The following is a 27,833-nucleotide window of genomic DNA, read 5'->3' on the forward strand; positions in this document are numbered from 1 at the left end:
AATTAATCGGGTACACGAGTCCCCGTCACACTTCGCCCTTTTTCTAGGCTCTCCTGGGTGCACTGGAGGCCGATTTGGTAACTCGTCCACGAGTGGGATCTTCCTCGGCCACAGTCCCACTCGGGTGGGATATTCTTTGTAAATTCTCCCCTCCCTCTCGGGGTCTTGGGCTCTCCTCCCCGTTTTCCCCAGCCGCTTCGCCCCCAGCTTCACTCCCCTCCCCCCTTCTCCCCGGCGCTCTCTGCCTAGACTTGAGTCAGCCATCCCAACCCACTTCTGTCGCCCTCACTGGCACGCCTCTCCCCCAATCCCTTTCCAAACCTTCTCTTAATCCCGCCCACAGTGACTACAGATCATCAGCTCATTGGCCACCCTGCAGCCCGAGAGGTGTGGCCTTGTCCACCCGGCCCTCCGCCGCCCGTCAGGACATGGGCCGGCGGGACCTGGCCAATGGCGTCCGGGGGCAGGGCAGGGGCGGAGCCAGCCGGCCAGGGTCTCCTTTGCAGGGTGGGAGGGCGGGGAATGGTGACACCGCCTGGAGCTGTGTGACGCGGAGCGGGCGCGCGCATCCCTACGGGAGGGGATGGGGGCGGGGAGGAGAATATAAAACGAGAGGCGGGGCGCGCGCCGCGGCAGAAGGAGCGAAGCTCTGGCCCGGCGCGGAGTGGGCGCTCTACGGGGACGCTGGGCCGGGCACCGGGCTGTGTGGAGAAGTGAGCGCGCTTGCCTGACCCCGTCCTCGCCACTCCGAGCCAGAAGGGGCGAGCTCCTGAGGCCCTCGTCCTCCGCAACCTCCGCCCGGCGGCGTCGGCGTGCCCTCGGCCCGGCCAGCTCGCAGCCGCCTACCCTCCCGTGCCCCCGCCCTGCCGCCCCTTGTCCGCCCAGCGGCCGGGTCTGTGGTGTTAGCAGCCCGTAAGTATCGAGGGGCGGCGGGCGGGGTCAGGAGGAGGAGGGGCTGCAGCGGCGTAGAGCCCCGGGCCTTCGGGGCTCGGGACGGAGGCGTCGAGGCCCGCGCGCGGAGGGGAGCCGCTCCCGACACCCGGCCTGAGGCGGCTCCAAGGGGCCCCGGCGCGTCCGGGGGCCGGAGGTGGGGCCGGCCGGCGCGTCGGGCTCAGCCGGGCCGGGTGACCGGGGAAGGGCGGCCGGGGGCGAGCTGACGGGAATCGGGAATTGGGGCGCCCGGGAGCAGCGGCTAGCTCGAGGGGAACGCTGGGGTCCGCGGGGCCGGTGGCCGCCGGGCCCGAAAATGGTGCCGGGCATCCGGTGCTCCCCGGGCTCTGGCTGGGTCCCAGGAGCCTCGGGGCGCGGGGGGTGCAGGGAGCGGCAGGTCGGGTTACGGCGGGGGGAGGGGAGCGGCTGACCCGGTGCGGCCGGCGCCGCGACCCGCCCGGTGTCCGGCCCCCGGGCCCCGAGTGGTTGCTTTTCCATTTCTCGTGGCCTTCCTCCTCCTCCTCCTTGGGGGAGGAGACTTGCTTAGGCTCCGAGGGCTGTGAGCAGAAATCTAATGAGACCCAACTGGCTGTTTATGTAATTCTTCACGCTCCTGTCTTTAAGGCGTTGCTTTGAAACTACCTTCCGCCGAATCTGAATTTCGCTCGACTGCACCTTCAAGCATTTTGGCTTAATCAGCTGCCTTTGCCAGCACTCGGGCTTTCGGCTTGGAAAGTGTAGTTTGGGGGAAGCCGGGGATTCTTTTCCCTTTGTCGCCACGAATATGGAAAATGAGACATGGATTAATACCAACTTGATTTTTTTTAATGTCCTTTAAAATCAACCTCAGTGTACAGATAGATCTGCAAATATCTTGTTTGCCCTTGGTCTTTTCTTATCCCCACCCAGTGCTGATCCAGCAAACGTTTAAAGGTCGACCTTATCGTAATGCCTCTCTGGCTGTTCTCTTACCATGAGGGAGGGAGGTGGCTTTGAAAATCAGAATAAAACTCAGAAACCCTGCCCTTTAAACAGAATAATCAGTAAAGTTTGAAATTAATTGTTTCTTTTGTTATACTTGATACCCAAGACGTATTTTCAGATTTAGAAAAATACACATTAAAAAGAAAAGCATAGAGAAGCTTGAGTATTACATTATGTGCCCTTAGTATATTTAAAACGGCAACTGTGTAGGATAATTTGGTTCATAATTGTTGTTCACTAGGATGGCAATTCATTTTGTATTTAGTTCCTTTAACTTTACTATCATGTACTTTGGAAATTAAAATAATCTTCCTAACTTCTCAAATTTTGAAATGTTTAATGATGAATTAGATTTAAGCAGTATATATCCAAAATGAACTGAAATACAGAATTCACTTCTAAGTTGATGAATAAGAGTATGAGCAACTTCTAAAACTAGCATGTATATATACATATATATGTGTATGTATATAGAGAGGTATGCTGAGTTTAGTTTCCAATAAATATTTTGAGAACTGCAGGAAGAAAAAGAAGAAATATGCTGTATATTCTGGGAATATTTTTCCTCTTAGAACTCTATTCAGAAACAGAAAGTAAATAATAGGGTTTTTTTTTTTTTAATGTTGTTTTAACTGAAAATCCGGTTTTCCCTTGAGATTTGGATCTTCAATAAATAATTTTCAATTGTAAGTTCCTATATTTTGTGCTGATTATATTTTTCAGACTTTCTAGCCTATTAGACTTTTTCAAAAGTGAAATTACTCTGGGGGTAAAAAAAGGTTGTGGGACTTAACATTTATCTTATGTGGACATGTCTCCTTTTGTTTTGTTTGTTTTAAGGAACAAGACCACTCAAGGTGAAGGATATCTACTAATACCAGCACTTTGAATGAAAATTTGTTTCTCTGCCACAAACTGAACACTTTTTTGTGTGTCTTGGGGAGGGAGTTGAAACACAAACCTAATTTTGTGGCATAGCAGCTATGCAGCTTGAAATCCAAGTAGCACTAAATTTTATTATTTCATATCTGTACAATAAGCTTCCCAGGAGACGTGTCAACATTTTTGGTGAAGAGCTTGAAAGACTTCTTAAGAAGAAATATGAAGGGCACTGGTATCCTGAAAAGCCATACAAAGGATCAGGGTTTAGATGTATACACGTAGGGGAGAAAGTGGACCCAGTGATTGAACAAGCCTCCAAAGAGAGTGGTTTGGACATTGATGATGTTCGTGGCAATCTGCCGCAGGATCTTAGTGTTTGGATCGACCCATTTGAGGTTTCCTACCAAATTGGTGAAAAGGGACCAGTGAAGGTGCTTTATGTGGATGATAATAATGAAAATGGATGTGAGTTGGATAAGGAGATCAAAAACAGCTTTAACCCAGAGGCCCAGGTTTTTATGCCCATAAGTGACCCAGCCTCATCAGTGTCCAGCTCTCCATCTCCTCCCTTTGGTCACTCTGCTGCCGTAAGCCCTACCTTCATGCCCCGGTCCACTCAGCCTTTAACCTTTACCACTGCCACTTTTGCTGCCACCAAGTTCGGCTCTACCAAAATGAAGAATAGTGGCCGAAGCAGCAAGGTTGCACGTACTTCTCCCATCAACCTCGGCTTGAATGTGAATGACCTCTTGAAGCAGAAAGCCATCTCTTCCTCAGTGCACTCTCTGTATGGGCTTGGCCTGGGTAGCCAGCAGAAGCCACGGCAACAGCAGCAGCCATCCCAGCCACCGCCGTCACCACCACCGCAGCAGCAGCAACAGCAGAAAACCTCTGCTCTTTCTCCTAACGCCAAGGAATTTATTTTTCCTAATATGCAGGGTCAAGGTAGTAGTACCAATGGAATGTTCCCAGGTGACAGCCCCCTTAACCTCAGTCCTCTCCAGTACAGTAATGCCTTTGATGTGTTTGCGGCCTATGGAGGCCTCAACGAGAAGTCTTTTGTAGATGGCTTGAATTTTAGCTTGAATAACATGCAGTATTCTAACCAGCAATTCCAGCCTGTTATGGCTAACTAAAAAAAGAAAAGATGTATGTACAAGTTAAGATGCTCGGACCCAAGGGGGATTTTTTTTTTTTATAACCTCCTTGAGGATTTTTTTTTTTTTTATAACCTCCTTGAGATTTTTTTTTTTTAAGCTTATAGTAAGGATACATTCAAGCTTGGTTACAAAAATAAAACATGCATCATTTTTCATTGCCAACCAAGCACAAAGTTATTTTATACTGACTGTATATTTTAAAGTATACTCTCAGATATGGCCTCTTACAGTATTTAAGATATAGCAAGGACATGGCTGATTTTTTTTTTTATAAAAAATTGGCACTAATAAGTGGGTTTATTGGTCTTTTCTAATTGTATAATTTAATTTAGTACAAAGTTTGTAAAATATCAGAGGATATATATATTGTTTCTACGACATGGTATTGCATTTATATCTTTTTACTACAGTGATCTGTGACAGCAGCAGCTTCATGTTGTATTTTTTTTACTGAAATTGTAAAATATCCATCTTAAAGACATCAACTATTCTAAATTGTGTACAGGATATTCCTTTAGTGGTGGAATTAAAATGTACGAATATTTGCTTTTTCAAAAAAATGTATTTTCTGTTAAAGGTTTAAAGATTTTTGCTATATATTATGGAAGAAAATGTAATCGTAAATATTAATTTTGTACCTATATTGTGCAATACTTGAAAAAAACGGTATAAAAGTATTTTGAGTCAGTGTCTTACATGTTAAGAGGGACTGAAATAGTTTATATTAAGTTTGTATTAAAATTCTTTAAAATTAAGAATGTTTATCGTGGTCTTTGTTTTTAAGCCTTTGCCAAAGATATAATTCTGGAATTATGATGTTGTAAATGCTGATAAGGCAGAAAGATCTGACTCATTGAATCACAAAGGAATAATGGAAAGCTGTTGCTCCACTAGTGCACAGATAATAGTTTGCCCCGTAAAAAGTTGTCCTAAAGCCTGCTTGGGACGGCTTTATTGTGTTTAGCAACTAACTCTGTTCATCCACATCTTGTCTCCCCACTATGGGGGTGGTATGCTAAGGCGAGTCAACCCTATTAAAATGTGTCATGCTGACATCTAAGACAGAGTCAGGTGATAAAATGAAATTCACTCATGTAAACTGAGAGGATTTATTTGAAATGTATATGGAGAAAGAAACCATTGGATCAGTTTTCTATTTCTGCATGGGAGATGAATAGCTCAGAAAACTTGCTTGACGAAGCAGCTGACCTAACTATTTAAAAAGAAGATTTAGGTCTGTTTTTACTAATCCTTACACTGAGTTTAGTCATTGTAGGTAGCTGGAGAATTGACGATTAAAATCTATTCAAGATTGGACAGGTATTTATATTAGTATTTGTGTGCATTTTCCTAGCAAAAAAGTTGACACACAGTTTTTGTGTTGGTTTTGTTTTTACAAGCAGATAGCCAACCTGCTGGTTTGGGATGTCAAAGATTAGTCATAATCTGTCAAATTGTGGTGGCTCCTTAAGGATGGAGGTTTTTTTTGTAACTGATGAGTTGGAAGGGTGAGACTATTTTTAAACTAAAATAATGAGTCATTTCACTGTTTAGATGTCCATTGATAACAGTGTTGACATCGCATTGGGGAGAAAATTGTCTTGAATTGGAAGAATAACTTTCTCTGCTTTTTTAGTAAGAAACCAGCACTGTCTGGGTTACTTGTGAAATAAATTTGGTCTCAAATGAGTTTTTTGGACACCAGTCTACAAAAGCCTTTTGTCTGTTACCCTCTCGGTTTAGAGCAATAAAAAGTTTTAAGGAAACAAGCACTGGAAATAACAGAGCTAAGCTGTTCTGTCAGCTCCATGGTGAGGCCTTTGTCCTTTAGTGGACAGAATGAGGTTATGAAGAAGTATTGGGATAGCGACTGGAACCGGCAGAAATTGGTCTGCCTATGCTATCAATTATGTGCTTTTGTGATCACGAAGTTTGAATAGCTGTAAGAACAGAGTAATGGTTTTAAGCACTAGTTTCTACTAGAAACTTCTGGGTGAAGTTATCATAGGCTTAACTGGAAGAAAACTGCCTTTTTATAAATGAAGAAAGGCTCAAGTTAACTTTTTCTAAAACTCAGAAGGCAACTGGCCAATAGATACACAATAGAATTTGTAACAATCTGGAACACTAATACATATATTCAGATTTTAAATAATTGAGCTTAATGTAAGTATGAATATCAGATCTTGGGGATGTGTGTACTGGCAAAAAAAATCTTAGGGAAATTAAATATTGGTACATATGTTGGTTTGGTGCTGAAAAAGTTAACTCAATTTTATCTTGATTGGTTTCCTAGCACCCCTTAGAAAACCTTAGAAAAGTTTACATCTTAGTCCCAAGTCTTTTTTCCCCCACTGCCATCACACTTTTGACCCTCTGTGTGGAGACTTTTAGTTTACAATTTTGATGAGTTAGTTATCTTAAAGGTTCTTTTCCATTTTTTTGTCTTCTATACCTATAGATACTATGGCAGCTTCTGAATGGCCCTATCCTGGTGTCCCTTTGTTTCCCATCTTCTAAAATCAGGTGTATTGTTAAATCTCCTTTGAATAACTTTAACCTATATTAGATGGCAAATGTAGACCTTCAGTCAAAATGCCTCCTTAAAGATAACACTATTTACTGTGATTAACTTAGTTTTTGAAGGTGAAACTAAAGTTGCCCTGAATTTGAAGTGTTTTTCTAATGTGTATTGGTGTTAATATCATTCTTGTATGTACCCACATTTTAACTGAGAGATTTAATCTAACAAATCTTCAGGACTTAAGTTATTTTAAAATAAGTCAGAGAAAATAAAGTACAGTTGAGCCTTGAACAGCACGGGGGTTAGGAGGGGCACCCACCGTCCACCCAGCTGAAAATCCATGTGTAACTTATAGTCAGCCCTCCATACCTGCGGTTCTGCATTGAGGATTCAACCAACCACAGATCATGTAGCATTATAGTATTTGCTACTGAAAAAAATCCACATATAAGTGGACCCACACAGTTCAAGCCCATATTGTTCAAGGGTCAACTGTACCTCTTTTTGCACATAACTTAAACCAATGAAGTAAAATGCTGTTTGGAGACCTTCCTACACAAACAGAAAATAGCATAGGTATGGCACATCAAATATATTTCCTTGCTTGCCTAGAATACATGCATTTGTCAGAGGCAGGATAACAATACTCTAGTACAAGATCAGATAAGAGGGGAAAAACCTTATTAGAAGACAAGGATGTAAAATTGCCTTTGCTTAATAAAACCCATTATAGTGTGTCAATCAGCTGATGCTTAATCAATTTGGCCCAGGAGGTCACTTTAGATCAGAGTTTTTTAGTTCTTTTGTTATATTAGGAAGACATCATTGGGTTTTTTTCTTAATTATGTTTTTTTTTTTATTATATATATTTTTGACTGTTCCACACGGCTTGTGGGATCTCAGTTCCCCGACCAGGGACTGAACCTGGGCCACTGCTTCCAAATCCTAACCACTAGACCACCAGGGAACTCCCACAGGAATATATCTTCATGTTTAAAGGACCTAGGACCAGGAATTCCCTGGCGGACCTACGGAATAAAGGACCTAGGACCAATATCTGTGTGCATACAATTGGAAAATAAGTACAACACTTGTACTTTTTTAATGTTTTAAATCATTCAGTTAAATACTTATATATCATTTACTATCTGCCATGCACAGTTCTAACCCAGTTTACAGAAGAAGGGCTGAGACACGGCTTAATATTTCATGGCCAGTAAGTGGTAGACCTGGGATTCAAACTCAGAGAGTCCGGTTCCAGAGTTCTTGGTCTTAAGCTCTGTGCTTTGTTCCCTCCAACTGGTTGCTCCTCTAATTTGAAGTCAGGGGAATAAGACCATTTTTGATGTATTAGCCACATGACTTGTAGAATCTCTGTACAAGAGTGTTAATGAGAAGGGTCTAGTGGAAGGCTCTTAGCCATTCTCCAGTCATGATGTTTTAAGAGAGATGCTTTGTATTTCCAGTGGCCATAAACTATAATCACAGGCTATCTGGAAATGTTTTTAGAAATCATAAAGTTATATCAATGCTCTAATTTTGTTGATTTTCTTAATTCAGTTGTGTTGATTACGTCTCTTATTTTGGAACCACTGGATGATTCCTTCAGATTGAGTAAGAGCTGTAGATTCAGTGGCCCTATTACTTCTAAGTAAAATTGTAAACATTGACCTCCTGGAGCTATTTTCACACACATTCCTTACCTGTGCTGTTGATAAACGATATAAGGAAAGGCCAAGTAAACTATCAAAACAGTGTTCAACAATGTGTTTCCAGTACCTATGATTTAAGTTACTTTGAAAAACTATCTTAAGGCACACCTTTGTAATTCATGATTTCTATATGTATAGATGTTGTGATAACTAGTCTTTTTGCTTTTATTTTTAAACCTTAAGGAAACCAAATGACCTCATTTCAAGCTGATTCTGAAAGACTTTCTTAAAAAAGATCAATGTATTTTGGTTTAAAATAAGAAGTGGTCACATTTTAGAAGCATATGCTATTATGAATGAACTTATATTCCCTTTATTGTTGCTATTAGTTTTGAACATGTTTAAACTGCACAATAAACAAAACTCAGTTTAAAAATAGCTCAGAAGGGACTTCCCTGGTGGCGCAGTGGTTAAGGATCCGCCTGCCAGTGCTGGGGGACACGGGTTCGATCCCTGGTCCGGAAAGATCCCACATGCCGCGGAGCAACTAAGCCCGTGAGCCACAACTACTGAGCCTGCGCTCTAGAGCCCACAAGCCACAACTACTGAAGCCTGCGCGCCTAGAGCCCGTGCTCTGCAACAAGAGAAGCCACCGCAATGAGAAGCCCGCGCACCTCACCAAAGAGTAGCCCCCGCTCACCGCAACTAGAGGAAGCCCGCACCGCAACTAGAGAAAGCCCGCACAGCAACGAAGACCCAACACAGCCAAAAATAAAATAAATTAAAAATTAATCAATTAATTTAAAAAAATAGCTCAGAAGAATTTCTGTAGTTTCTATATGGATTAAATCTTATACTAAGTGCCTACATTTTGATTTTGGGTTAGTTAGAATTTGATTGGACCAAATATTGCTGAACCATTAGATGGGCTTTTGGAGGTTTAGATTAGGCTAAAAGTCTTGTCAGTAATGGTATTTGACTTATGAATAGTAAACCTCTACTAACCATTCCTCAATATTTGAGTTTTAAGATTTCTATTTTAGGGGCTTCCCTGGTGGCGCAGTGGTTGAGAATCCGCCTGCCAATGCAGGGGACACGGGTTCGAGCCCTGGTCTGGGAAGATCCCACATGCCGCGGAGCAACTAAGCCCGTGTGCCAAAACTACTGAGCCTGCGCGTCTGGAGCCTGTGCTCCGCAACAAGAGAGGCCGCGATAGTGAGAGGCCCGCGCACCGCAATGAAGAGTGGCCCCCGCTTGCCGCAACTAGAGAAAGCCCTCGCACAGAAACGAAGACCCAACACAGCCATAAATAAATAAATAAATAAACAAAATTTAAAAAAAAAAAAAAAAAAAAAAGATTTCTATTTTAGAAGACGTGCTTTATACATATAGTCTGTAAGTGGAGCTTTGAGATCATCTTACAATTAGGCAAACCTTAGAAAAAACATTGGGAAGCAGCTCGTATCTGGAGGCTATTGGAAATTATGGGTCTAATTCCTTCCTTAAGCGTATTAAGTAATTTGACTCAGATGGCTCAGTTTCTTCATCTGCAAAGTAAATACAGTGATTTCAGTACAATTCCTCACAGAGTTTTGAGGAAGCAGTCACCTTGCTTTGAAGAATTGTAATGTGTTCTTAGGGGCTTACAGTACCTAGACACCACGAGGTCCAGAATTTTACCCATATTTGTTGTGTTGCCCTTTGAAATCAAAAAAGTAAATGAAGACCATAACTGTCTTTATTATAGTCAACATTTCGTTGTCCGGTCTATTATTTGCATCAACAGAGAATTAAATAAAAATTTTACAGTAATATCCTAAATGCTATTCTATTCATGTTTCAGTAGTAAATACCACTGAGTTTGTTTTCTAGTTTTGAGTCGCTGATAGGGAAACGAGTGTTTCAGCATTCTTTTTTATACAATCAGCAAGTTGATTTAAACCCAGTATACAAGTTGGCGTTCCTTTTGGGAGCAGCCAAAAATGTTTGTTAAAGTGTCCACACTGCTGTGAAAAGTATTGAAATGTTTGTTCCTAAACAGTACTGCTCAGGAATAGGAGTTGAAATGTAGCTCTGGTGGTAGATGTGTCATGTGGATAATGGTGCTAGCTTTATTTTAGTGCAGGTAGAAAAGGAGGTTTGCTTTACAGGAGGGAAAAACATTGAGGACTTGGAAGGAAAAACACATTCCTCATCTGGCATTATGAGCACTTTACTTCACTGATAAAATATGACCAGCGTGCAGAACAGAGAACAGGTGTAAAATATTTTTAGACAAACCTTGGCATATACTGTGGGTCGCATCCCTTCTGTCTATACACTCAAGTGTTTCAAAAATAATTGTGGAAAAACCACATTTACAAAATAAGCTAGACATTGCTTTTATGTTTTTTTTGTACTAAATGTGAAAGTCAAACATAAACTTCTTTCCCAACCATCAGGTTGCAGCTATTTTTAAAAACTAGTTCTCCACATGCCCTTTGACAGCCCTTGAGTCTCCTTTTCTCTTCCTTCCTTAGTGTTGTTGAGAGAGCTGGGAGAATATGGCACCATAGCCTCTTTTGGAGCGTGAAAGCTAGGTTGTGATATTTCCCCAAACTAGATTCTAATTCAAAACAATTTTGTACTTCCTTTAGGCTAGAAAGAAATAGGACAAGCATGGACATGGTATCCACCTAGCTTGGTTTCAAGCAGATGGGTATAAACTGATGACTTCTGGATGCTGACAGACGTGAACACTGGATACTCCTTCTATCTGTGTGGTTTAAGAAGTGGAATCATAGGACCCTACAATTGTCTCTTTGAATTCAGAGTCCAGATGCCCTGTGACATGGATTCAGTAGTTCTAGGCACAGTTCCTTTTTCTGTTTTGAACTAAATGCAGGTACTCCTTTCAGATGGCTTTTCTTGGCCATCCTTCCACCATCCATGGATTCATTTCTAGTAAGGATGAAGGTTGGATTTTGATTTGTTTTGTAATGATCATATCTGTTCACTGATAATCCAGATCTGCCTACTGACCTCAGAACTCTTTTTTTAAAAAAGAACACTCCTTGTTTTGTAAACTACCTGCCATTCATTCTTTTTTTTTTTGGCCACACTGCTGAACCAGGGATCGATCCCGCACCCCCTGCAGCGGAAGCGTGGAGTCTTAACCACAGGACAGCCAGGGAAGTCCCAATTCATTTTAAAGCTCTATAGAGTCTTTGTGACTTACTTTCTGCTAACTCCTTTCTATTTTCAGGAAACATGATGGGGATCCTAAACCATTTCAATCCAATGCTTAAGATAGTTGCAATCCCTGGGCAGCCTTTCTAGAAACTAAGGTGTCACCAGAGGCCCTTTAACTAGAGACTTTGAGAACAACCCGGTTTTCACAAGGCTATAAAGAGTTTTGCCTGGAGAAATTTCACCTTTTTGAATCTTACAATAGGTTGGAAAATAGATCGGAAGAAAGGCAGGAAACTTTTTTTTTTTTTTGTAATTTAGGAAGAAATATTTTTTGGAAGGAGACTCTTGTTTATTATCCGAGCCCCAAAAGTTCGAAGAACTTTGCGGGTTCTGTATAAAAGGAATAGAGAGACAAAGGTAAGACCTTATGTCCCCAAGAGCCTCTACCAAAGGAGAAGAGTCTGGTAGCAGGTAGAAAGGAAATTAGGGTATGTCTCCTCTATCTGCCCTTCCTTCACGTGTAGGAAAGGTGAAAGAAGGGTAAAGGAGGGAGCCTGTGTGTGTGAGCCGTGGGACTCATCCTGGAGATCGTTTCCCCTGACGGACGCTTTGCAGAAGTTTGGAGACCCAGGACAAGTTTCCTAGTCCAGGCACACCGCACTTTCCTGATGATTACGAGTTTTCTTCCAGACTTTGACAGTGGGTAGGTAGCTGCACCAGTACCTTACATGCAATCTATCTGAATGATGATGATTTTAATATTATCAAAAGTCTTGTGGAGTCCAGAGGCAATAACCAACCTCGGAAGCTCAATAATAATCGTCAACATTTCATAGTATGTACTGTGTGCAAAATACTGTTCTAAGCATTTGTACACTTTAGCTCACTTAAATTTCATAAGAAGTCTCTGAAGGTTATGCTATTTCCCTCATTTACAGAGGGAAGCAGAGTTTGTGACATAGTTACCCCCAGTAGAGTCAGGATTTGAACTGTGGGATTCTGTTTCCAAAGTCCATGATCCTTAACCATTACACTGCTCCTTTGACCTCCGTAGGAAGGCTTTATGAAAGAACCACACTTGATTACATAGGAGACAGTATCTATAAACTGCACTTTGTGCCATTTCCCTCCCCACACACTAAGCCTGGTCCTGTAAGTGGTCGTTTGCTCAGCAACCCCAAAATTGTGTTAATATCAGCCTTTGCCAAGCACAGTTAGGAAAGGGAAATATGCTGCAGAAACACAACGGGGAGTGGGTTATAAGAGTTTGCAGGTCATGGGCTAGTTTTATGTACCCACATCCTACTGCTGTCTGGGTGATCAGATTCTCTGAGAAGTAACTCAAGACACTTCACGCACCTGAAGTCTTTGGCCCTGGGCTTTACTAGTCCTTATGATAGATAGCAAAAGGGTCAGGTTGACTCGAGGGTCAGATTCCATTCAAGTCTCTAAATTGTATCAAACAAAGTGAGGTAGCATTTAAAACAGCCCCTGTGCTCACCCCCTTAACACATTTATTGACCATCTACTAGGTTAGGAGCTGGTGACGACATATATAAACCTTTAGGACCTTTCCAATGGCTTACACTCTAGCAAACGATAACACACACCGAAATAATCATACACAGGAGAATATGGAGGTATGAACGAAGAAAGGGAGAAATCATGTCCATCTGAGGGGTTCTAGATTGGGGAGGAGTAATCAAGTTATGAAGAATGGGTCACCTGGGGAAGCACACGCTCTCTCAAATTCCCAGCTGCAGTGAAGGAAAAACTTGGTCCTGGTTCTTTTTCTTCATCTGACGTGTCCACAGTGGGAGACTTTGTGCTAACTCTTAGGAAAAAAAAAAAGCAGAGGAAATCTGGCCCTGCTGCCAGCCCATCATTCCCAGGAAAAACTGCCTTTGACTTTGGACATTTTAATATTTTTTCATTGTTCCAAGCTTTGAACAGAAATATTGTGAAAGAGAGGTGGTTAAGAATTTCTTTGTTCGGGAGACCCAGGAGTGGGATGGGGAGGTCAGGGAAGAAGTCCAAGGAAGAAGTAGTGGTAGTGAGGGAGGGGAAGTACAGGAGGGGCAGCTCCAGTTCCTATCCTAGTTTCAGTGTAAATGCTTATCTTAAAAACCTCCTCAGGCTAGAAGCTCCCTCTAGGGGTCATCTCATTTGTTTTCCTACCTTTAGAGACAAAACCTCTTTTTGTTTTTGCAATTATCAGGGTTCACAGCAGATAGTGCCCTTCCAGAAGTTGGTGTCGGTGGAATCTGTGTGTTCACTGCACAAATTCAGACACCCCCAGCTCACTCCCACTTGCTGTACCCATCACCATATTCCACTCCTGGCCAAGGTTACCATCTTTTCAGAGCTCAGCTGTTCGGCTTTCCAGTTTGGCTTTTTCGATGCTTATAATATCTTCCAGTCTGAGCATAAATCAAAGAAAGGACTTTGGCAGGGAAGCTTTGTAATATCTAAGCAAGAAATTGACAGCCACAAATAACTTTTCCCCTGGGTCACTTTCCCTGAGCAATGCTTTTCTAGAGTCTCCCCTAAGTTTCCCTTGCGGCCGAGCACTCTGTCATCTACTGAAAATACTGCCACATGCTGGCCAATCCCCTTCACGTGACCTGGGGCTGTTCAGAGAGCATCACTGTTCTTTATGAAGCATGGGTCTTGCACTGGAACAGAAAACATCAGTGTCTGACCCCTGTCTCACCCCAGCTTCACCAGTAGGGATAGAGGTCTAGGCACCACAAGTTTGGCTCCAGACTCCTTGGTAACTGCTAAGAACTAAGCAAGAATGTTCTATAGGAGTGTAGGGGTTTCATTAAGCCTCCAAATAAAATTACTCCTGGTAACTCTGTACAGGAAAAGAGTATGGGCCTTGGGGTCAGACTTCGAATTGAATACCAAACTCACCCTCGTATGTGCCCCGTTAAACTTATTCAGCCTCAGATTTCTTATCTGAGAAAGCCTACTTGTTACATTTAGTGTGAGGACCGTGTAAGGGATATGAAGTATTGAGCGTAATCCTCTTCCCCACAGGGAATAACCTGAACTCTCTCTACTCTTCTGTGAGAGGGGCTTCTTGCATCCCCATCTCTTTCTGTCTCTCGGCCTGTGGCTTAGCCTTAAGGGCATGTGATCAGCATATCTAGGGGAGGTCAGCTGGCCTTAAACATGCCTTTTCATAAGAATCCTACGCAGTGAAACTTCCTGGTGGATTAGCAGGGAGAAAGGAGGAAGCAAAAGAGAGAAAACTGTACTTCACTATTCTTGAATCTGTGGTGGAATATCTTATACATGTGGTTAAATACATGGGCTTTGGAGTCACATAGACCAACCTAAGCTTGGATTCCTGCTTGGCCAGGGGCCTTGGGCAAATTATTCAATCTCTCTCAGCCTCAGTTTCATCATCTCTGAAATGGAGAAAATATTGAATGGAGGTGAATGATATACACACCACAGGTGTGTAAATATTTAATGAGATAGTGTATGTTGAGCGCATATTAGGTGTTGCAGGCTATTAGCAATGGAAATTATTAACCCTGCCATCAGGGCATCTAGGTGGTAAAGAGTGGGTATCTTCCATGAGGCCTGAGATGGGGATGGGTTGCCAACTGTGTAAGTCTCGCTGAAGCTGCATTCCGCTCATCCATGAACACCAGCTTTTCCTCTTATTAGGGTCACAGGGTGAAATTGTTGGTTGTGATGACTGAGAGGATTACTCTGAGTCTGAGTTACTGGTCACACCAAAACTCTGAGGCTGTTTCCCCTTTTATTCTGTTGCCCTTTTTGGTGCATTGAGATGCGGAGTGGTGCTTGAAATAAAGGGTAAGAACTCAGCTCCAGGGGCTTCCTTGGTGGCTCAGTGGTTAAGAATCCGCCTGCCAACGCAGGGGATACGGGTTCGAGCCCTGGTCTAGGAAGATCCCACATGCCACGGAGCAACTAAGCCCGTGTGCCACAACTACTGAGCCTGCGCTCTAGAACCCACGAGCCACAACTACTGAGCCCTCGTGCCACAACTACTTACTGAGCCTGTGTGCCACAACTACTGAAGCCTGCACACCTAGAGCCCGTGCTCCGCAACAAGAGAAGCCACCGCAATGAGAAGCCCGCGCACCGCAACGAAGAGCAGTGCCCGCTCGCCACAACTAGAGAAAGCCCGCGTGCAGCAACAAAGACCCAACGCAGCCAAAAATAAAAATATAATAAAATAAAATTAAAAAAAAAAGAACTCAGCTCTACACTTGGAGGTATTAGAGCCGGGAATGGTGGGGAAATGCTCTTAGGGCCTCCGTGGAGGTCTCAGAGGTTCCCCATCTCTACCTCATTATTACACTTGTCTCTGCTTGCTCCCAACCACCCAACCCAGAGTGTGTGTCTCTCTTTCCCTTCCTCTCGCTTCTCTCCTCTCTGGCTACCCTTATCCTGGACTCTTCCTTTGTCAGCAAAGGAGACTGCATCTGATCTTACGTTGCTGTCCAAGAGCAGCTTTGGGGAGAGGGGCCTGTTCTCATCTCCTGGTTCTTTCCAGCCACAGGCGGGAACATGCAACAGCTATTATTCCCAACCAGCTGGAGCAACCAGGCCCAGGGCTGACTACTACTGGAGAGGCACTATGGAAACCATTATTATTCCATTTTATAGGTGAAGATACTGAGGCACGAGAGGTTAACTTACCCAAAGTCACAGAGCCAGTATTTGAGCCCAGGTAGTTTGACTCAAGAGCCCATGCTCTGCCATGACTCTGGCCTTTCCTCACGGCCACTCACCGTGTATACCAGGGAAATTTGGGGGCCCTAAGGCCTAAAATATCTGGTGCCTCTTTTTAAAGTCTTATGCAATTCAATTCTAACAGCAATGACCATAACAAACAAATGAATTCTTAGCCCTTGATTCAGCACGTCCACAGACGTCTCTGAAGAGCTGTGGCGCACCTGGCCCGCTAGTGGGAGCACTTTCACAATTGTCGTGGGCCCTGTGCCATGCCATGAGAGGATGTGGCCTGTAGTCCCTACCGTCTCCCTCCCAGCAGCAGCCCCTCTTTGTCATATTTAGCTAAAAGTTTGGTAAACTCATCTTCCCCTGAGTGCCACAACTGTTGGGTCGTGGTGTGTATGTACTCATTTGTGTACCTCTTTAGGAAATCTGGGATATTGAGAAAGGCCATCAAGAACTTTATTTGCAAGAAGGCTTAACAGAAGCCTTCTGGGAGAAAAGATGAGGGGATTTTCTGAGGCTGAGATTAGAGTCTAGAGACAGTAGGGCAATTCCAAAAGCCCTTGTGGCAGTAGGATCCATGAGACCAAAACCAGGAACAGGAATCCCTGGAGTCCTTGGCAGGGCAGGAGCATAGGGTCAGGGCCCACACCCCTACACAAGATCTCTGCCGGAGAAAACAAGAATTAACGGTTTAACCCTCTGTAACAGGGCTATCCAACAGAATTTTCTGTGATGATGGAAATATTCTATGTCTGTGTTGTTCAATATGGTAGCCACTAAGCACATGAAATGTGACACTTGGACTATAGCTAGGGGGGTTGAGGAACTGAATTTAAAAATTTTGTTTCCTATGAACTTACTTACATGAATTCAATTCTAACTATTGGAGGGTGCAGCTTTGTGACTTTCTGTACCGCCTTGGCACTCCTGGAGGTCAGGGACCAGTTAGAAAAGGTGGTTACGGATGTTCAGGAGGGGAACGGCCATTCGGGGCCCTCAGCCTTTAGCTGAAATTGTTAAAATATATATGTTACCCTGGAAAGAATATGGGCACTAAAGTCAGACAGACCTAGGTTTGAATCCTGGCTCTTCCATTTATTAGCCTTATGACCTTGGGCAAGTTTCCTTTAAACATTTAGATTCAGATTCAGCCTCTGTAAAACAGGGACAATAATACCTATGTGGTCATCTCTTCCTCCATAAGGTCTGTAGGGCTTGCTTCATTCAGTCATTCATTCATTCCACAAATATCTGTTGTAACCCTCTATGGTCATGCCTTGTGCTGTGAACAAGGCCCTCCTGAACGTTGTTGCCTAGGGTGGGGTCTATCAAACGGTGAAATAGTAAAAGATGTAGCTGAGAGAAGGTTGTGAGGATTAAACTGGACAACAATTGTAAAGTTGTTCAGACTTTACAATTGTTAAAGATCAACTCTGTTGATCAGAGTTGTTCACACTCGGGAATTCCATGGCAGTGAATTAGGACTCAGCGCTTTCACTGCCAGGAGCCCGGGTTTGATCCCTGGTCAGGGAACTGAGATCCCACAAGCCCCACGGTGCGGCCAAAAGAAATGTGGTCCCAGAAGAGCAGCATTAGCAGAACCTGGAAACTTAAAAAAAAAAGAGTTGTTCACTCTCAAATGCCCATCCGTTCTCTTCTGGCACTGTGCTCCTCCCCTGCTGGGGTTCCTCACCGCTGCCCCAGGCCCTGTCTCTACTTCCTGGCTGTTCACACCGAAAGGAGACAAAACTGTCACCATCCTCTGCCAGAACTGGGTGTGTCCCTCACACCAAGCCAGAAAACAAATGATCAGGATGGGTATATCTTCATCCTGCTAGGTCTCTAGCCATATCCTGAAGACTTGAAAAGGACAAGAAACACACCCAAGTACCTCACCTCACCCCAACAGACATGCTGGGAAGAGGCCCTACCTCTGGGAGGGTCCAGTCCAGGAAGCATTGGAGATGCAGCCTATTCTTCCCTTGTCTGGGTGTCCAGGGTGTTGCTGGAGACCTGGATGCCAGAGCTTCACGTCCTGGGGTAAGTTGGGGTGGGACACAGAGACTCCAACCCAACCCCGAAATAGGAGCCAGAGAGGCGGGAAGGAGAGGGTGGTGGACTGCCCACCTGCCCGCCCTACCCGCTCCCTCAGGGCAGTGCTAGCTAGAGGGTTAGGCTTCTTTCCTCCTGACAGCTTGAGTGTCACTTTGACCTCAGGGCACATTCCAGAATGAGGCCACAGACAAGAATAGGACCCAGGAACCCTGCCTATATTAATCACACACTTCCAGAGAAGGAGGGAGACTTCAGACTCCTTGGGCAGGTAGGAGGAGGAGGAGGAGACAGTATCAGGAAGTGGAGCTGGGCAAAAGGAAGGAAGACCCCAAAGGAGCCCCTTCACAGCCTTGTGGTCTCCAGTGCACCGCGTGACCCTTGGTCCCAGGACCATTTGTTCATCCAGCGAATCCCTCTGGAGCTCTGCGACCTGGGCCCACAGGCCTCCCAGAGCCCTAAGCAGTGACCCTGGCCGGGGATCAGTGCGAGTGCAGAGGGAGATGGAGGCTTGGAGAAGAGTGTGCAGCCTGGGCACAGCGGAGGCGCCCCAAGGAGCTGAGTCTTGAAGGATGAGCAGGTTCAGGAATCTAGGCCGTGACTGCTCACGCGTGTGACAGAAATACTGTGTGACACGTAACCTCACACGCATGGGGTGGTGTGCATGTGTCTGACGGAAGACAGGCTCTTTGGAGACATTTGGGGTCCTGATAGGATTCCACACTGCCCAGCCCAGAGCCGTGTGTGTGTGTGTGTGTGTGTGTGTGTGTGTGTGTGCGTGCGTGCGTATGTGTGACATGCTGGGAGAAATAGCATAGCACGAGCATTAAGAGCCTGGAAGTCAGACTGCTTAGGTTCAAATCCCGGCTCTGCCACTTAGCGGCTGGGTGATCTTGGGCAAAGCTTCTTGTCTCCTCTGGCCTCAGTTTTCCCACCTACAAAATAGCATTCTGTCTCCCACAGGCGTGACGGAGCTGACAAGAGATGACATCCAGTACCTGCCCTGCAGTAAGCGCCCACTCAATGTTGGTGTTATAGCAGGATGGTGGGGCACAGGGCGCTGTCCTCAGTCTGAGGAAATGGCCATGTAGCTGTATTTATTCGCCCCCTTCACTCCTCAGGTTCCGACCCCGGTCCCTGCTCTCTGGCCCCACTGTCCAGGGGTGACATCAGACTATGGAGCAGCGTGTCCTAGGAGGCTGGAGGGGCTGGGGGACGCGGAGGGTGGAAAAAGCCAAGCTGTCCTGCCCCTGTCTTGTCCTCCTCCAAGCGGAGGCCTCAGGGCTCGTCTGGAGACAGCCGGCACCAGAACAAGCCTCTGAAGGCAAACAGAGAGATGGGCTAGAGGCGGAGGAGGGTGGAGAGAGGGGGAGCCAACAGATGCAAGCAGGGGAGGAGTGAGCCCCCAGCGACAGGAAAGCAGGTGAGTCTGACCTCGACCTGAAGGAGGGCTTGATCCCCCTATATCCGGGGGCCAAATCTCCCAGACTGGGTAGGCTGGCCTCCCTAGGTCACCTGGCAACCAGGCCCTGGGAATTCAGTTCAGCCTGCACTCAGCACCTCCCAGAAGTCAGTTACTATGTAAGGCCTGGGTGACAGAGGGAGACACAGACTTGGTTTCAAGGACAGAAAATAAATGCCATGTGGCAGGTCCACAACGATCATTGATACTACATCACCCTTTCCCCAAGTACCCATATTTTCCAAATCCCAAATCAACCTATGCGGGGTGGTCAGTTTGGGATGTACTCTGAGCAGCAGAATACAATATTTGAAGCTGCGTGGTCACTGAGCCTGTGAAACCTGAGGTCTGGATGGAAGGGCGAGGGGAGGAGAGCAGGGAGGAGTGAGGGGAGGAGAGCAGTCCTGGGGGAGTGAGGGGAGGAGAGCAGGGAAGAGTGAGGGGAGGAGAGCAGGGAGGAGTGAGGGGAGGAGAGCAGGGAAGAGTGAGGGGAGGAGAGCAGTCCTGGGGGAGTGAGGGGAGGAGAGCAGGGAGGAGTGAGGGGAGGAGAGCAGTCCTGGGGGAGTGAGGGGAGGAGAGCAGGGAGGAGTGAGGGGAGGAGAGCAGGGAGGAGTGAGGGGAGGAGAGCAGGGAGGAGTGAGGGGAGGAGAGCGGGGAGGAGTGAGGGGAGGAGAGCAGTCCTGGGGGAGTGCCCTCAGCCAGGGAGCTGCTGAGGGCGCAGAGGGCGCCCAGGGGCAGCCATCTGTGCCAGGTTCTGTTTCCTAGGCTTTTCAGCCTGACACAGTTAATAGGGTCGAGCACCCCAAGTCTCCATGAAGTGCTCTGTCTTACAGATGAGGAAACTGAGGCTCAGAGAGATGGCGGATACGTGTCAGAGCCCAAATTCAGCCCTAGGTGGGTCTGACTCCCCAGGCTGGGCCTTCCCACCCTGCCAAGCTGGGGATGGAGTGTGACAGGGGCCCCAAGTCTGCAGCTGTGTGTGGGCAGTGCCTGAGATCAGATCCCCTGAACCTGACACCTCCACCAGGTCGTCACAGGGCTCAGCCCCACATCTATGCAAGTGGAGGGAAGAGGGGAGGTGACAGGTGCTGGCATGTGGACACTTGCCCCCTCGGGCTCTAAGGTGATGTGCTATTTATTGGGGCACCTCAGCCTAGAAGCAGGTGCAATAGTGTGTCCCCACTCTGAGGGAAGGTAAGGACTCACTCCCTGGTTCCTGGACCTGAAAGGGGCAGGGCCTGCGGCTGGTGCTCACACCTTCTTGTTTAAGTTCTGTGCTCAGCATTTTCCCAGTGGTGACTTGAGAAGCTCCCACGCCTCTGGCCTCTCTTATCTCTCAGGGAGGAGCTTGTGTTCTCCATCCCGGCCCCTCCTTATTGCAGGGAATTATCTCTAAGGAGGGATTGACCCGGGCTGGGCTGGGCTGGGCCTGGATTCCTCCTTGGAGCTATGGCCTGGGAAGACCAGGGAAGTGAACAGGGGTCAGGTGTCCCTCGTGCTTAGCTGGCTCCCAGCCTAGGGGACAGACAAGCTGGGAGCACGCCCTGGCTGAAAGCTCCTGAACCCATCTCTGGGGAGGGGAGCAGCCAGGAACCCCTGGCAAAGGTGCTGCTGCCTCAGCCTGGGAACCCAGCCACGTACGTGCTCTGAGCACCCAGGGCTTTGGGACCAAGCCTCACGCAGAGGCCCCCTAGGGAGTAACAGCTGGACAGCATGGCCCCCTGACCACTCCTGTCTCTTCCACCTTTGTGCCCCTGAACTGATCATCAGCGTTGGGGTCTGGAGTCTGCCCTGGCCCACCGTGCTGTTGTGATGGGGCATGGGACCGAGATATGAGGCAGAACACCTGGGCCTACACCCTGTGCCTTCCTGCCCGTGTTCCTGGGTGAGTTACCTGGCCTCTCTGGCCTCAGCTCTCCTGTGCCTAATGTACAGAGCTGGGGTGGGCGCCGCAGTAAGGAGTCGTAGAGCTGCAAAGTGCACCAAATGTTAGCAGTGTCCCTTTATCACCTAAACAGGATCCAGATGGCCAGACTAACCCCCCCACCCCCCAACTCCCCCCCAACCACCAGGTCACCAAAGAAACGACACTACCCACCCCCACCGTCCCGCCCACACATTAGCCCAAACGAATCACACAAGAAGGGCTGTTGATACTACGAGCTTTTAATTGGTATCTTTCCCCCTACATTTGAGGAAGAAATGAAAATGCCCCACAAATACCTTCTTCAGCTAGGGAGGGGCATGGACAGAATGAAGGGCTGAGGAGGGAATGGGGGTAGAGGAAGAGCTGACGGTGGGTTTCCCCAAAGCTTTATCTAGTGGTGTGGTGGCAGACCTGCACAGGAGGTCCAGAAACAGAAGTCACCAACAAGCTGCCGCATACCCAAACCAGCCCTCCCAGGCCACACCTAGAGCCTCTCTCCAGGTCCCTGCAGCTCCCAAGGCCACCACCAGATGGGAGCATCGAGCCACATTCCTTTTCCTTCCCAGGCCTGCCTCCCCTCTTCCCTCCTTTCTTATTCCCTCACCAACCCCCTTCCCTGCCTGCTTTTCCTCTTTATTTCTCTTCCCACCAAAACAGATCCTGGGGCTTCTATCTGCTTTATGTCCAAGGAAGCCAGTGGCAGCTGAAAGCACGCTGTCTGTTAAAAATGGGATTTTTGACAGCAGGGAGAGCCAGCCATTGGTCTGCTTCTGGGGGAGCCCTGGGATCTGGACATTTGTGTTCAGTCACTATGAGCTGGGCAGTGACTAACATCTCTCTGTGGTCCTAGCATCTGGCACCCAGGAAGTGTTCAGAAAATGTCCACTGAGTTGGATTGAACAGAACTGAATCAATAAATCAACAATCAATAAACCAATCAATAAAGCCCAGGGAGAAGAAACATGAGAAACATGTATTCTTCACCACATGTGCTGTGGTGGCCTCAGAGACTGCCAGGCCAACTTGACCGAAGCACAGGCTGACCACCACCCAAAGGCACCTGCCCGGCAGCCTCCACTCAGGGCAAACCTCCTGCTTCTCACTTCCCGCAATCCCCACCATGAAGTGGTTTCTGCCCATAGCGCTCTGGGAGGCTGTGGGAAATTTGTCCAATCAGTTCCTGGGCCCTCCTTTCTATCCCCACCTACTTCTTTTGCAAACCACTTCATTCAACTATTCCTGTGACCATCATGCAGCCTCCATCTCTAGAATCCTGGCTGGGAGGCTGGCTAGGGGCAGGGAGGCTGGGAGAGCCAGGGGAGGGAGTGGCCAGCCAAGAGAAGATAAGAAGGCCAGAGCAGACTGGTCATCAGGAATAAGCTGCAGGTGTCTGTTGACTTCTCCTTTGGTCCCCCACAGCTAAAAAAGACACGGACCCCTCTTTATTGAACTCAAAGAATAGAAGTTGATCTAAGACCCTCGGGTGGCTTTTTTCTTTTCTTTTCTTTTTTTTAACATCTTTATTGGACTATAATTGCTTTACAATGGTGCATTAGTTTCTGCTGTATGACAAAGTGAATCAGCTATACATAAACATATATCCCCATATCTCCTCCCTCTTGTGTCTCCCTCCCACCCTCCCCATCCCACTAGGTGGTCACAAAGCACTGAGCTGATCTCCCTGTGCTATGCGGCTGCTTCCCACTAGCTAGCTGTTTTACATTTGGTAGTGTATATATTTCCATGCGGTGGCTTTTTTCTGATGCGTTGATTGATATTCCCCTGCTGGCCTAAGACCATCTAATCTGACCTTGCCCAGTTTGCCGACTGAGGGGTGCTGGGGATGGGTCAATGGAAGAGGGTCAGGGACAGGACTGGGGAGGGGCGGAGGGCCTCACTGCAAGCCTGGGAACTCCTTGAGGACGTCACAGGTTTTCTTGTGCATGACCTCGCGCAGCTTCCGAACCCGCCGGGTGCTCGAGGCTCCCACGAAGCTGTCGGGCCGCAGCATGGCCATGCCGCCGTCCACCTCACCCATGATGATGAGTGGCGTCTCGCCCACCGTCACATTGGGGCAGGGGCAGGTCCAGTCCACGTGGAGCAGAGTGACCTCCAGCGGCTCCCGGCCCAGGAACTTGAGGCCCATCTTCTCGTCCTTTAGGACCTCGTCCACAGTCACCAGGGCGCGACCTGAGTCGGGCTCCTCTGTCAGCTCAGAGATCCGGCCCAAGATGACAAAGTCGCTCCGACAGAAGCTGGTGACGAGCTTCTGCCTTGGCTTGCAGGCCCGGCAGCGCTGGTTCCCCCGAGGGAAGGGGCAGGACTCCTCGCAGGCCTCGCGGCTCTCAAAGTTGTTGCCGTTGCCCTCGCAGCCGCCGTAGACGAAGGACTGGCACTGGCCCGTCTGGCTGTTGTAGGCCCAGCGGGGCTCGTAGGCCTTGCAGGGCCCCTGCAGGGCGGGCAGGCTGCACACGGCCAGCGGCCCGCTCACGCAGGCCAGCATGCAGGCCTCGTAGGTCTCAAAGTGGTTGCGGTTGCGGTGGCAGTGGCCGAAGGTGAAGGTCAGGCAGTTGTTGGCCTGGGCATCGAAGTGCCAGCGGGTCTGCTCCTCGCCGCAGTCCTCGCTGTCGGGGGGCTTCAGGCACTCGGCTGCGGGGAAGGCTGTACCGTTCGGGCTGCTCTCCTCGGTGGCCGAAGGCCGACCCCCCCGGACCACCGACAGCGGGAAGTCAGCACGCAGGACGCCGGCGGCGTTGCGGGCCGTGCAGGTGTAGATGCCGGCGTCCTGGGGCTGGGCGCTGTAGATGACCAGCTGGGCGATGTTGGTGACCGCCACGTTGCCGCGCACGTGGTTGGGCCTCATGACCACGTTCTCCCGATCCTCCAGCTGCTTCTCCCAGGTGATCTCGGGCCGGGGCCGGCCCACCACGTCACAAAGGAAGCTCACTGTCTCACCCACAGTGACCGACTGGTGCGCGGGGTGGTTGAGCAGAGCTGGGGCCGCTGTGTCCAGCCCAGGGGTCTCTGGGGAGGCCGTGGTGGGGTGCACGGTGGTCTCGGGTGGCGGGGGGCTGGTGTTGGGCCAGGTGAAGTGATAGCGGCAGGTGACGACAGCCAGTGTGATGCCCTTGGAGCAGGCCTCGGCGTCCATGTAGCAGCGGTTATAGTAGGTGAGGCCGTCGGAGGCACAGGTGAAACTGGGCTCCTTCTCACAGCGGTCTCTGCACTTGCACACGGGCTGGCCGTCCCAGATGTCACATTCGGAGCCCTGCTGCAGACACATGAAATGGTCGCACGTGGCCTCCTTGGGCATGCCCACGGGGCCCTTCTTCCCCTTCACGTCCATGTAGCGGGCCGCCACACAGCTCTTGGTCCCACACACATTGGGGCAGCACTTCTCATAGGTCTCACACTCCTGGGGAGAGCCAGATGGAGAGGTCTGAGCAAGGAGGAGAAGGAAGAGAACACAGGCTTCCCCCCACCCTCCCCCATGGTCTCCAGGGAAGGGAACAAATATGTGCTCACCTACCATGAGAAAACCATTTCGATAATAATAATAGCTAATGTACTCATAGCACCCACTATTTGCCCAGCCTTCTTCTAAGAACATTTATATCTGTCAGCTTATCTAATGCTCATCACAATGGGTACAACCATCATTCTCACTTCACAGGTAATGATAACTGAGGCACAGAGAGACTAGGTAACTTGCCCAAGGTCACACAGCTAGCAGTGTGGGAAGAGGAAGGTCACATACTGTAAGAGGGAAAGTCTTCCTACTACCATGAGATGAGATGAGGATGCAGAAACTAAGGGAGGTGACGCTCAAGTCCACAGAGCTGGGAAGTGGTGGGAAAGGGCTTCAAGCTCCAGGTGGATGGGACTCTGATGAGGTATTTTTCTTCTACATCATATCGTTACCAGGATGAGGTGTCGAATGGAACAAACGAGCCTGCCGTTTTGTCTCTTCCAATAGGGATGCCCTGGCCAAATGCTAAGAAGGAAAAGTCGGACACCACTGGGACAGCTGTTCAAGGCTGTCCACATACACATTAGGAACAGCAGCTCTGATGCTGGCCAATGTTCATCCAAAGCCTAGAAGAAGGGCAGGCAGGACAGGCCCAGGACACCAGGTCTGGCCACTGTGGGCTGTGCCAGTTCCAACCTGTGGGACATTGCACGGGGAAATCAACAGGGAAAAAAGTCCCTTTGTGTGGCAAAGGTCAGCAAGGCCTTCAGCGAGGACTTGCCAGGCTGTAATTCCCTCTGATTCTCTGTGGAGCCACATACCGCATTAGTTTAATTCCTCGAAATTAGCAACATGCTCTGGGGCTGACACAAACAAGGATTTCACATGGTGTTTTCGCTGGGATGTGGGCAATGCCCCTAATCCTGAGCCCTGGTCGTGGCTCTGTGAGCTGCTCCCCACCAGGGCTGGCCTCATGCGGCTCCAACTTTCCCTTCAGCCCCTCCGACATTCCACATCAACTAAGGGCTACGTGGAGGCTGCCTGCTCGACTTGTTTACTGTTTTCCCCTCTTGGCTCAGAATGGGGACTTTGTTTTGCAGCCCTTGCTTGGCATAGGCTTCTAGGCCACACCAGGGAGGCTCTGGGACAGGGATGGACAGATCTCAGAGCTGGGGTCTGAAGGAGAGGGACCCAGTGAGAGGGTGAGGGCGGAGGGGGCTGAGCAGCAGAGAACCTGCTCCTTGCCGGAGGGTCTTTCAATTCCTTAAAGACTCTGGCCCCGGAAGCTCCTGCAGGACTCAGAGGTCCAAGAAAGGCTGGGTCCTTGGGGACCAGGGGAAGGTATTTCTGGGTACAGAAAACCTGGAGGGAATTTTTAGAACAGTTTTTGCTTAAGGGCTCAGAACATACCCATAGGCTGTCTATATCCCCAACCCCATGGAGATGCCTTCTCCCCAAGACACACAAAATCAGCAAGAGTCTCACTGTCTCCAAGCTCCACCTGATTTATCAGGCCAGCCTGTGCCAGTGAAACAGCCTTGCCTGCAAATGCAGCCAACTAACAGCATGACCTCAGCCGGAGGGGAACGCTCTGCCACCCTTCCCTAGTCCTTACCTTCCTCTCCCTCGGCTCCCCCACTGCTCCCTGCCAGTGAGAGGCCTGGATTGTCCCGTGGGCACTGTGAGGGGCAGGCCGCTCTCCCCAGGGCCAGCCTATGCTCTCGTAGGTTACATGCATTCGGCAGAGGGAGCAAGCATCATGGTCTCCCGTGGTCCCTGGTGATGACCAACCCAGCCCGAGCCCCAGGAGCTGCCAGACTGGCAGGACGTATCTCTGCCCAGGCAGGTGCCAGGTACTAGCAGGCTCTTCACGCCAGGGGAAGTGACAGGAACAGCCCTTGGACTCAGGAGCTGGGAGGGCATTGCCCTAGAACCAGGCCTGCCCTGAGTGCTGGGAGGCTCGAGGGATTTGGCAGGTTGAAAGCTAGTCTACGTGCCCCCTACGGATACCCAGAGAGTCTATTCAGATCCACTCCTGCCCACCCTCCCCATCAGCCTGCTCTGATCTCAGGGTCAGGGTCCAAAGCCCCGGGGAAGTGGCCCAGAGGCCGGATGAAGCCTCAGCTTTGTGGTCAGATGGATGCGGGGTCCAGGCCCAGCCTCCCCTCCCTGGCCACGGAGCCTTGTGCTGCTCACTGCAGGGTCCTGAGTTCCACTCTCACCTGTCGACAGGCTGCGGGTGGGTCATGCCAATCTCTCTGATGTGCCTGGCATAGTGCTGGCTCAGAGCAGCCCTCAGCAGACATGAGACCAGGAATCCAACGATTCCCAGTCCCTGAGAAACTCTGACCTCACGCCCACCTCTTCTTCCAGGCCTCGAAGTTAGACAGACATCACACCCTGTTTATCTCCATGTGGCCCGGGGCTGGGCTCCTCCACGTTGCAAGTCGTTCCCACCACCCAGCTCCCCCTCTCCCTCACTAGCAAGACCGCGTGGCCCATCTCAGGCTTCCGGATTCACACTCACCTGGTCCGTCTCACACTCCCGCTTGCAGGTGCTCTGGGCATCCACCCAGAGGTTGGGGTTCATGTCGTTGGGGCAGATGCCAGCGTGAGAGTATCGGGCGGGCGGCAGGGCCAGGCCTCGCGGGGGCACCCCGAGCAGCAGCAGGAGCAGCGCTGCCATCTGCCCCCAGCGGGACCGGGAACAGCAGCACCCCGGGGCCCGCATGGTGAGGTCTGCGGCGCCCAGAGACCTCCCCTGAGGTGGCGCCAGGGCTGGGGCCCCCAGGGCCTCGTGCTCCTCGGGGGCTGCGGACACCTGCCCTGCCCACCCCAGCGGGCCTCCTCGCCGCTGCTGGGGCTGCAGCTGCCGAGGCTGCCTCCACCAACTCC

At 48.7% G+C, this 27,833-nt stretch overlaps 3 protein-coding genes across 3 annotated transcripts; 1 reads left to right on the forward strand and 2 right to left on the reverse strand.

Moving 5' to 3' along the window:
- Nucleotides 1–636: 636 nt before the first annotated feature.
- On the forward strand, nt 637–4,718 carry TOB1 (transducer of ERBB2, 1). The gene is made up of 2 exons (XM_036837490.1): nt 637–912; nt 2,755–4,718. Exon 2 carries the CDS (start codon nt 2,898–2,900, stop codon nt 3,930–3,932), a length of 1,035 nt encoding a protein of 344 aa, XP_036693385.1. The 5' UTR covers nt 637–912; nt 2,755–2,897; the 3' UTR covers nt 3,933–4,718.
- On the reverse strand, nt 940–1,428 carry LOC118886686 (proline-rich protein HaeIII subfamily 1-like). The gene has a single exon (XM_036836756.1). The coding sequence runs from the start codon at nt 1,426–1,428 to the stop codon at nt 940–942; it is 489 nt and encodes a 162-aa protein (XP_036692651.1).
- An 18,452-nt stretch (nt 4,719–23,170) lies between the features above and the next one.
- WFIKKN2 (WAP, follistatin/kazal, immunoglobulin, kunitz and netrin domain containing 2) lies at nt 23,171–27,552 on the reverse strand. Its single transcript, XM_036837332.1, has 2 exons — nt 27,466–27,552; nt 23,171–24,884 (listed from the first exon to the last, which is right to left on the reverse strand). The coding sequence occupies exons 1-2, from the start codon at nt 27,526–27,528 to the stop codon at nt 23,364–23,366; spliced, it is 1,584 nt and encodes a 527-aa protein (XP_036693227.1). The 5' UTR covers nt 27,529–27,552; the 3' UTR covers nt 23,171–23,363.
- Between the last annotated feature and the right edge of the window lie 281 nt (nt 27,553–27,833).

Source organism: Balaenoptera musculus, chromosome 20, assembly GCF_009873245.2.
Source record: "Balaenoptera musculus isolate JJ_BM4_2016_0621 chromosome 20, mBalMus1.pri.v3, whole genome shotgun sequence".
In the NCBI taxonomy this organism is placed as follows: Eukaryota; Metazoa; Chordata; class Mammalia; order Artiodactyla; family Balaenopteridae; genus Balaenoptera; species Balaenoptera musculus.

Excerpts from the sequence above, each read along its gene's own strand:
- LOC118886686 (XM_036836756.1), bottom strand. The coding sequence starts at position 1,428 with ATGGAAAAGCAACCACTCGGGGCCCGGGGGCCGGACACCGGGCGGGTC.
- TOB1 (XM_036837490.1), top strand. The coding sequence starts at position 2,898 with ATGCAGCTTGAAATCCAAGTAGCACTAAATTTTATTATTTCATATCTG.
- WFIKKN2 (XM_036837332.1), bottom strand. The coding sequence starts at position 27,528 with ATGAACCCCAACCTCTGGGTGGATGCCCAGAGCACCTGCAAGCGGGAG. Across the intron at positions 24,885-27,465 it reads GGGAGTGTGAGACGGACCAG|GAGTGTGAGACCTATGAGAA; the intron begins GTGAGTGTGAAT and ends GGCTCTCCCCAG.